The sequence below is a fragment of the Microtus pennsylvanicus genome, chromosome 13 (genome assembly GCF_037038515.1).
Source record: "Microtus pennsylvanicus isolate mMicPen1 chromosome 13, mMicPen1.hap1, whole genome shotgun sequence".
NCBI classification, from domain to species: domain Eukaryota; kingdom Metazoa; phylum Chordata; class Mammalia; order Rodentia; family Cricetidae; genus Microtus; species Microtus pennsylvanicus.
Window position 1 is genome coordinate 62,059,005 of NC_134591.1, and position 10,847 is coordinate 62,069,851.

At 44.2% G+C, this 10,847-nt stretch overlaps 1 protein-coding gene across 4 annotated transcripts in view; it reads right to left on the reverse strand.

The window, feature by feature from the left end:
* Zcchc17 (zinc finger CCHC-type containing 17) overlaps window positions 1–10,739 on the reverse strand; it is a 48,137-nt gene extending 37,398 nt beyond the window's left edge. The window contains exons 1-2 of one of the 4 annotated variants that reach the window (XM_075944716.1): window positions 10,634–10,739; window positions 4,397–4,517 (exon numbers count right to left, since the gene is read on the reverse strand). In XM_075944716.1, the coding sequence (XP_075800831.1) occupies window positions 4,397–4,462 (66 nt within the window). In that variant the 5' untranslated portion in view covers window positions 4,463–4,517; window positions 10,634–10,739. The remainder of the gene's footprint in view (window positions 1–4,396; window positions 4,518–10,633) is intronic. The other 3 variants (XM_075944719.1, XM_075944718.1, XM_075944720.1) reach the window with 3 other exon arrangements.
* Between the last annotated feature and the right edge of the window lie 108 nt (window positions 10,740–10,847).

A 10,847-nucleotide genomic window follows, 5' to 3' on the forward strand; every position in this document is an offset into this window, starting at 1 on the left:
GAGCATTGCCTACTCTTCCAGAGGTCCTGAGTTCAATTTCCAGCAACCACATGGTGGCTCACAACCATCTGTAATGGGGTCTGGTGCCCTCTTCTGGCCTTCAGGCATACACGCAGACAGAATATTGTATACATAATAAATAAATATTTAAAAAAAAAGCACATATGAGGCAAATGATGTAGGATGTACTTTTCTATGCTGTTTCTCTCATTGGTTGGTGAATAAAGCTGTTTTAGCCAGTGGCCAGGCAGAATAGAGCCAGGTGTGAAATCCAAACAAAGATACAGAGAGAAAGAAGGCAGAGTCAGGAAGACACCATGTAACCACCAAAGGAGTAACATGCCAGGGCATCACTGGTAAGCCATGGCCATGTGGCATTAATACACAGATTAATAGAAATAGGTTAGTTCAATTTTGAGAGCTAGCCAGTAATATGCCTGAGCCATTGGCCAAACAATTGTAATTGATATTAAGCCTCATAGTGTTATTTCATAAGCGGCTAAGGGGACCCAAGAGCAGGAAAGAAACCAGTTCAGGGGGATCAGCGGGATAGAGAAAAACATTCAACTACAATTGGCATCCAATGTGAGCATGTATATCCACATAAAGGCTGAGAAAGTTTTATGGGTTTTTTTTGTTTGTTTGTTTGTTTTTTGTTTTTCGAGACAGGGTTTCTCTGTGGTTTTGGAGCCTGTCCTGGAACTAGCTCTTGTAGACCAGGCTGGTCTCGAACTCACAGAGATCTGCCTGCCTCTGCCTCCCGAGTGCTGGGATTAAAGGCGTGCGCCACCACCGCCCGGCAGCTGAGAAAGTTTTAAAAAGGGCTTCTAGACCCACAAAAATGGGAGTCAAGTGTCGCTTCTTGGTAGTTGCATTTCTTCAGATAGGCTTGGTTTGCTGGCCCAAGCAGAGATGCAGCTTTTTTAAGAGACAGGTTTCTGGTTCATGTTGGCAGCACGGATAGCTCTGGCTCTTTCTCTTTCAGCAGAACCTGCTACAGAGCACTTAACTGGGGTTTGTGCATGCTTCAAGATGCTTAATAGCAACATGGACCTGCTGCATTCCTGAGGTGGGGTGGTGAGCATGGCTCCAGAGCTGGTGGTGAACACACCTCTGCCATATTGGATGGGGCGGAGCCAACAGGCAAAGCCGCAGTATTGGTCCTAGCCATGCCCACTTAGCATTTTAAAAAATGCTCTTGATCAGAAAAGGATTACAGATATGCAATAGAACGTATTTAGACAAAAAAGGGGGGGGGAGGCCTCTAAAAGGGCCACAGTGTGTTTGATAAATGTGCATGGGCTTGAAAGAGAGAGGATAAATGAAATACAGAGTCAGAGGTACAAAAGTAATTTAAAGATGATAAACTAAGATTCTTAAAAGAAAAAGAGTAAAAAAATAATGGGCCATGGATTGTGGAGGCCCATTTAACTTTTTGTGTTAAACAAACATAAAGTTGTCTTGAACTCAAAATTTGTGTCTCAGGATATGTTGCTTTGGAAAAGAGGTTCTACTTTCGTTTCCACAGAATATAAGAACCTGTGGATTGCTTCCAGATTAATACAATTTGATAAAACAAGACCCCCTGAAACAATGGCCCAGGTGATCCAACACTCACAATAGCTTCAGGACTGCTGGCTGAGATGAACTAACCACACAGGATGCCCCAATTGAGATTTAACCATAATTGTAAATTTTCTCAGGATCCCCATAAGATTAACAACACCCAATCAGCAGCAAGTAGTATAAAAACTATGACCAAATTCCCAAAATATTGTTTATGAATGTTTGTTTTCATTTAAAGGGGGCTGGTTATAAATGATTGATGGTCATAGTCAATCTTTTATTCTAAAGAAAAAAGGGGGATGATATAGAAATGAATACTTTCCATTGGTATGGATTTTGGTTTATTGATACAAATTTAAGATCAATTTTGCTATACTATATGTATATTTCTACTCTTGTTTAAATAATTATGTTTATGTAGTTCATTTAAAAATGTACCAGTCATCTATAATAGTCAAACTTATAGACATGTTAGTTAGGTTTTCTAGATATGCAGAGATATATTTCAGATGGATAGGTAATCTTCAAAAACTCAAAGACCTACAAAATATGGCATTTAAAATGTTTTAAGGATTTAGACTTTTCTCAACAGTGAGACACATGTGCTCCTGGCAGCAGCAATTACTTCAAAGAGGATGATGGGCATCGAAGAAACTCATTATGGAGTTTTCCTTCAGTGGGGCAAGGCTAGCCATTTGGGCAAGAAACTGCTCTTGCCTGCACTGCTTGACTGTATGCTATATAAACTGGATAAGCGGGACCCATGGGAAAGCGAGTGCTGAATTTGAAGATGGGACAGTCCTTCAGGATTCCTGCTTCATGGAAGGGTCTGCCAGACATTCTGCAGGGCACAGAGGAAACTGACTGGCAAACTACAAATACAGACGGGACAGTTTCACATTTCCTGTTTCACTGAGAAGTCTGGTAGACACTCTAGGCCTATAGGCTAAAGATGGATGCCCCAACATTACAGAATAACTGTAGGTGACTGTCCAGATATTTCTGTCATTTCTAGAGTTTTAAAAGTTGCTTATAATGCACTTCCAGTTTACTTAAGTAACATTATATTCTTCTGGGGTCTTTGGCGGTATTGAAGACTAGATAGTTATAACTATAGCTTTCCTTAGTTATGATAAAAGATAAATTAGACATGAAACTTTAGGTTAACAAAGATAAGATAGATGACAGAGTATTTTCTTTAATTTTGTCAAATATAAAGAAACTGGATATTGCAACTGTAATTCTTCCTTGATACCTATTTTGTTATATGTAATTTTCCTATGTTAAAGTTAAAACCTGGGCTGAAGAGATGGCTCAGAGGTTAAGAGCATTGCCTGCTCTTCCAAAGGTCCTGAGTTCAATTCCCAGCAACCACATGGTGGCTCACAACCATCTGTAATGGGGTCTGGTGCCCTCTTCTGGCCTTCAGGCAGACACACAGACAGAATGTTGTATACATAATAAATAAATATTTAAAAAAAATAAAGTTAAAACCTTCCATTTTTAATTAGACAGAAAAAAGGAAGATGATGTAGGATGTCCTGTATGCTGTGAATATGTGTCTCTCTCATTGGTTGATGAATAAAGCTGTTTCAGACAGTGGCCAGGCAGAATAGAGCCAGAAATCCAAACAAAGATACAGAGAGAAAGAAGGCAGAGTCAGGAAGACACCATGTAACCACCAAAGGAGTAACATGCCAGGGCATCACTGGTAAGTCACGGCCATGTGGCATTAATACACAGATTAATAGAAAAGGGTTATTTTAATTTTGAGAGCTAGCCAGTAATATGCCTGAGCCATTGGCCAAACAATTGTAATTGATATTAAGCCTCAGAGTGTTATTTCACAAGTGGCTGTAGGAACCCGTGAGCAGGAAAGAAACCAGTTCAGGGGGCCAGCAGGACAGAGAAAACATTCAACCACAGCCAAGTATAGTAATTCATGCTTTTAATTCCAAAACACGGAAGGCTGATACAGCAAGACTGCTATAATTGAGGCCAAGGCTTGCTTACAAAGTAAGTTTGGGACCAGTCTAGACTATAGAGTGAGACCCTGAATCAAAATCTCAAACTTCACCAAAATCAGGGCTGGCAAATAGCTTAGCAGGTACAGTGCTTGCCACCAAGCCTAACATCCTAATTTGAACTTCTAATCCTCCTGCCTCCATCTCCTCAGTGCTAGGATTACAGGGCTGCATCACCACACCCTGTCTTTGTGGTGCTGGGGACAGAACCCAAAGGCGTCCTGCATGCTGGGCAAGCGTTCTACTAACTCAGTCACATTCCTAGCTATGATCTGTTTTTGAAATATTATTCTGGGTGCAGTGTCATGAACAGATTGGAGAGAGGCTGCAGGGGAAGTGAGAAATTCCAGTCAGAGCCAAGCACGAGATAAAGAGCTTGGACTAAGGGGTGGCAAAGGCGTAAACAAGCATGCAGACTGCAGATAAAATTAAGACTCACGGAGGGACTGCGGAGAAAATCAAGACCAAGTCAAAGGATGAAAACAAGCACAATGGCCAGATTTCTAGCTTTAGCACCAAATGGATAGCAATTCCATCTGCTAAAATGGAATAGGACTGGTGAAGAAACCTATTTTGTGGGGTTAAAAAAGTTTAAAATCTAAGTTAGAGATGCTTTCAGGCACCAAAATGAAGGTATCAAGCACACAGAAGTCTGTAGCATAGGGAAGGTAGATGTGCACCAGAGGGCCCAGTGGACTTCCCATGCGAAATAGTTCCAGGCAGATAGGAGAAGAACCCCGGTGCTTCCCTCCCTCAGTATGTTCCTAACACACTCCAAAACGCAAGTTTCAAAGCGCAAAACATACCTCTCCTTGAAAAATAGTATAGAGTGCAGGCAAGTTTTCCATGGTCTCAGGCCTTCCTGAATTCATCCTTAATATTCTACGGCTCCTCCATTTCTCTTCTGCTAAAGCTAATTCAAACGTCCTTTCAGAAAGAAACAACAATTAGACATCTGTATTAATGAGGGGTTGGGGATATGACTCAACCATTAAAGAGTCTATGGCACAGGCACGAGGACCTAAGTTTAGATCCACAGTAAGCCAGGCACAGAGGCACATGACTGTAACCCCAGGGGTAGGGGACAGACAGATGGATCCCAAGAGATTACTCACCAGATAGACTGATGAGCTCTAGGTACAATGGGTGTGGTGGTTTGAATAAAAATGACCCCATAGGCAAATAGGAAGTGGCATTATAGCGGGTATGGCTTTGATGGAGTATGAATGATCTTGTTGGAAGAAGTGTGTCACTGGGGGTGGGCTTCGAGGTTTCAGAAGCTCAAGCCCAGGCTCAGTGGCTCTCCTCTCTCCTGCTGCCTGCAGATCACGATGTAGAATTCTCAGTTCCTACTCCAGCACCATGTCTGCTGCATGCTGCCATGCTTCGCACCATGATAATGGACTGAACCTCTCAACCATTAAGCCAGTCCCAAGTAAATATTTTCCTTTGTAAGAGTTTCTGCAGTCATAGTGTCTCTTCACAGAAACAGAAACCCAAACTGAGACAGTGGGTGACTGTGTCCCAAAAGGTAAAGAGGCCAGGAATGGTGGTGCACACCTTTAATCCCAGAAGCAGAGGCAGGTAGATCTCTGTGACCTTGAGGCCAGCATGGTCTACAGAATGAGTTCCGTGATAGCCAGAGGTGTATAAAGACACCCGTCTCAAACAAACAACAAGATAAGGTGATGAGTAATCAAGGAAGACAAACACTGACCTTTGGCCTCCACACATGCATGCACACCCACATACACACTTGTATGAACATACACATAACACACACACACACAATAACGAAAGGGGCTGGATATGGGGGTTAATGGCAGGGAAATTCCCTAACATGCATCATGAAACTGTAAGTCATCCCCAGAAACACAAAGAAATGTGCAAACAGTCCTTTACATGGATAACTTCCAAAAAATAATGCCGTTAGAACACACCATGCACTCTCATCCATAGCTCAGTATCCTGCTTGCGGCATTTGGGAATCTGGATGGCCCTTCTTTCTGACCTGTTACTTAACCAAAGTCATTAAGGTATTGGATTTTCAGGTAAGATTTAGAGGTTTTGTTTGTTTGTTTGGTTAGCTTATCTAGGATGTTGTCATTGCTTCAATTTTATTTGTATTTATTTGCATGTGGTGTATGGGCATGCCTATGTATTAGTGTGCATGCCCACATGTGTTCATGGAGGCGAGAGATGTCAGGTTCCTGCTCTATCACTCTCCATCTTATTCCCGTGAGACAGGCTCTCTCGCTGAACCTAGAGCTAGGTGGCAGTCACCAAGCCCCAGTAAGCCCTGCTTCCTTCCCCTCAGCACGGGATTTATACACATAAGTAGCCATAGTTGGCTCTTTATGTGGACTTGGGGGTTTTGAACTCAGGCCCTCATCGTCACACTTGCACAGCGAGTATCCTTAGCTGCTGAGCCATCTTCCTAGTCTAGTTTTTTGATTTTTGAGACAAGAGTTTTCCTAACTAGCTCAGGTTGTCCTTGAACTTGTGCACCTGCCTCCGTGGTGCTGGAATTACAAGCCAGAGCTACAGGATAGTTGCTTGTTCATTTATGGTAAGACATAACAAATCTAGAACTCTGCACAGGCTAAGCAAGACTTGACCACTGAACTGCATCCTCCCTAACCCCGCCACCACTATTTTGAGATGAGGTCTCATTACATTGCCCAGGCTACATCTAGATTACCGTTGAGCTCCTGAGATGAAGCAATCTTCCTACCTCAACCTTCCAAATAACTACTACAGGCATGGGCCATCACACCTGGGTGGCTTCATTCTTTTTATCACTACTGTTGCTATTTGTTTACCAGGGGAAGACTTTTGGAAGAAAGAGTATGTGTGCCTAGATCTGAAAAACATCAGAAAGAAGCCAGTGGTGAGGGATGTTTTTAATCCTAGTATTTGGGAGGCAGAAGTAGATCTCTGAGTTTGAGGCCAGCCCGGTCAATAATAACCCCAAGCCAGCCAAGGTTATACACTGAGACTGTGTCTCAAAAAAACAAAAAACAAAAGCCAGACACGGTGAACACACCTCTACTCCCAACACTTGGGAGGCAAAGGTAGATGGATCCCTGAATTTAAGGCCAGCCTGGTCTATAGAGTGAGTTCCAGGGCAGCCAGGGCTACACAGAGAAACCATGTCTTGAGAAACAAAACAAAACAAAAGGCACACATGTCAGAATGGTAATAAGAAAAGAACACAGTATGTCTCCAGACAGAGGTTCTATTCTGATCATGCACTTGCATGATGAAAAGCTTCTAAGCTTAGATCGCTAAGCTTAGGCTGAAAACCTAGCAACGAAGCTGGGTGTGATGGTTCCTGCCTGTAATTTTAATAATCCCAGCACTTGGGAGGCCTAAGGCAAAAGACAATCATGAGTTTGAGGCTAGCTTGGGCTACGCAAAGTATGAGGCCTATGAAGGGGATATAGCTCAATAATAGAGTACTTGCTTAGCATGTCTGAGTACTGAAGTGGGGGAAAAAGAACAGGAAGTCTGAGGATAGCCTGAAATACATAGTGAGACCTTGTCAGAAACAAACACACAAACAAACCTAGCAACGGTAAAATTTATTTGATCCCCAGAGTCTAATGATCTTGGTCAGTATGCTAGACATAAATCTGAAAAACATTAAAAAGAGAAGCCTTTAATCCCAGCTCTTGGGAGGCAGAGGCAGGTAGCTCTCTGAGTTTGAAGTCAGCTTGGCCTACATACTGAGCTCTAAGCCAATCAAGGTAATACAGTAAAAAAGGAAAATTTATCTCTCTTTTATTTTATGTATGTTTGTGCAGGTACCACAAAAACTAGAAGAGAGCATCAGATCCCCTGGAGCTAGAGTTAAAATTGGTTATGAGCCACCCAATGTGGGTGCCGGGAACTGAACCCTGGTCCTCTGGAAGAGCAGCAAGAGTTCTGAGCAGCTAAGCTGTTCCCAGACCCTCTATGGGCTTTTTAAACTTAAAATATACACCTTTGGGGGCTGGTGAGATGGCTCGGGCATAAAGTGCTTGCCATGCAATTATGAGAACCTAAGATTCATCATCCCCAGCACCCAAGCAAAGAAGGTAGGCACAAATATGCAGGCTTGTCATGCCAGCACTGCAGCACCTGCAAGGCAGAGGCAGGAGGGTCCCTGGGGCACGGTGCTTAGTATCTAGGTGAATCAGTGAGTATCACATGTAGTGAGAAATACTGTCTCAATAAAGCAGACATCAATCTCCATACATACATATGCATACACACCTGCACACAAAACATGTACACACAAATAAAAATACATAGGATGGCAGCTAATCTGTCCATTCTTGAGAAATGACTTATAAACAAGTTATTTTTAAGTTTTATAGTCAGATTGAATCCCGCCTCTCTTATTTCCAGCTGGGTGGTCTCATCCCCAGACTTGCCCTTCTTCTTACCCAGCATCCCTTGGCTCACATGTCAGGACAGGTGTTAGTAATTTAAACTCTATGGTTCTATTAAGAGACCTTCATTAATCCCTACAACATTTGGAAAACTAATTAGTGAATATAGAATCTGTAATAGCACTGGGACATCTAAAATGAGGGCAGACACAGTAATTCCTCTTGTTTCAAAGTTTCTCTCCACACAGTCATGGAAAGAGCGATCCCTGAGGAAACAGAGCTAAGCTGTTTCTGCAGAACTAGGCTGTGAGAGAGTGATGAGGGCTGGAGAGACAGCTTTAGTGGTGGGTAGGAGCACTGGCTGCTCTTCCAGTGGAGCCGGGTTCTATTCCCAGCACCCACTTGCTGGCTCACAGTATGTAACTCCAGTCCCAGGGGATCTGATGCCTTTTTCTGAAATCTTCAGGCACATGTATGAAGCACATACATACATTCGGGAAAAACATTCATACACATAAAATGATAATTCTAAAACACAAAAAATTCTAAGTAAGAGTATGAAGAACCATAATCTAAAGCTTTCTTTTCTTTCTGACAAATTCTAAGTAGCCCTGGCTATCCTGGAACTCTATGTAGACCACACTAGCTTCAAACTCACAGCTACCCACTGCCTCTGCCTTCTGAGTGCAGGGATTAAAGGTGTGCAACCCAAACTCTGCCTAAAGCTTGTTTTTTTTTTTTGGGGGGGGGGGGAAATCTTGTTTTTCTTTTTGCAGTACTAAGGACTGAGCAGAGGTTACATCCCCAGGCCCTAGTTTTGTAGAGCTAGAATCTCACTATGTAAGGGCTAGAGAGGGCTCAGAGGTTGAGAGTACACATTACTCTCTCAGAGGACTTAGGGTTTGGGTTTTTACCACCTACCTGGTGGTGGCTCACAATCATTCATAAGAGACCCGATGCCTTCTCAGACTGCTGCTAGGACCAGGCATTCATGAGGTACAAATACATATACGTAGGTGCACTCAGGAAGCAAAGGCAGGTGGATCTCTGAGTTCAAGGCCAGCCTGATCTACATAGTGAGTTCCAGGGCAGACAGAGCTACAGAGCGATACCCTATCTTGGGGGGGGGGGGAGAAATGCCCTAAAAACTTGTCTATGAGGCATTTTCTCAATTGAGATTCCCTCCCTTCAGATGACCTTATCTTCTGTCAAGCTGACATGAAACCAGTCAGAACACTCACACACATAAAATAAAACAAATAAATTTTTAAAAACATCAAAAAGGAAAAAAGACTACCGCTATGTACCCCAGGCTGGCTTCAACTCAAACTCTACTCCCCTGTGCTGGTATCCCAGGCATGAAGCGTATCTGAGTCCCTGTGCAATGTGGGGAGAGGGACGAAATGTGTCACTCCAGCAGCCTGGTACGGGTTGGAAACCACAGCGTTGCCCAGGCTAGGCTTGGTTTTGTAGCCATGCTCCTGGATCAGCCTCCAGTGCTGGCATTAAGACCATAATCCTCTCTTGTATCCAGTCCATCACCAAATCCTATGTCATTTCCTTCCCAGCTGTCCGAGATACTGTTAAACTGTCTTCAGTCTCATCTCCAGCTTGGTTCTCACTGGCATGGAAGATCAGAACTACTGTGCATTCCCACAACGTGGTCTCCAGTAAACCTCTCCTCATCTCTCCAATCTCAACACCATTAAGGCAGAAGGAATGAACCATCTCCTCCCCCACATTCCTCACCCTGGAGGAGAGACAAAACTTTTGCTGCTTTCCTATTAATTTTAAAGTTAATGCTACAAATTCCTGCAAATCTTCATGGCTTCCAGGTTCATCTTGTACCATACCCCCTTCAAGCTTTCTCTCAGCACATTGGCTCTTTGTGATTCTTAGTCATCTTCCCAAATGATAGGGCACCACCGCACAGGCTGTTCTGTGCAGAACGTCCTGCCTTCCTCTCTTCCCCTGTTTAGAAATGTCCCATCAGAGAGCAACAGCTCGGACATCTTTTCCTCCGAAAACCCTTCAGCCTTATTAGTTACTCATAACTAATCGCTCTCTTAAGTCTTCCAATCAGCTGGTGAGATTTGTTTAACAGGTTTGCCACACACACCCCAAGAGACCCTAAAGCCCTGAGGTTCGGGACCATGTTTCTTCAGTGTCTCCTCAACGATCTGCACAATAAATATCACTGTACCACTTACGAGACGGCCCGATACACAAGCATGAATCTTAGATTTCTCAACAAAATTGTACTTTGGAGGAGCCATCGGATATTTCCTCCACCGCTTTCTGTTTAATTCAGCCCTTAAAAAAGAAGGCTGAACCGGTGATATAAACTAAGTCCGCCTCCTCAACCAAACCCGGCATTGAAGCGGGGAGGCCGGGAGTCGGGCATCAGTCCCGGGGAACGCTAGCACAGCCCTGGACGCAAAAGCGGCGTTGTGCAGAGCAGCTGTCAAGGGACAGCGGCCTTAGGGTTCGAGTCCGGCGGCCAGAGATCCTAAAGCTCCGCTCTAGCCTGCCAAGGGACTACTCTTTCCGGGAATGCCCCCCACCCCCATGGCAAGGCCGTCAGCTGAGAAGGACAGGCTCAGGCCTAGCACCTAGTCGCAGTTTCCACACTGGAACAGCCACCCGCCTCGTTCCCCACACACTCACTCCGCGCCGGCTCCTAGCCCGGGAGCCGCAGCATCGCCAGGAGTGCCGAACCTGCTCAGCGCGTTCCCAACCCACAATGCACGGCGCGCCTAGGAGGGACTCCAGCTCCGCGCTCCAATCCCAGAGTCGAGCCCTCGTGGCGTCACCATGAAGGGACCAATCGCAGGAGCGTATTCAGAGGGCGTTGCAGAAGGAAATATTGGAAGCCGATTGG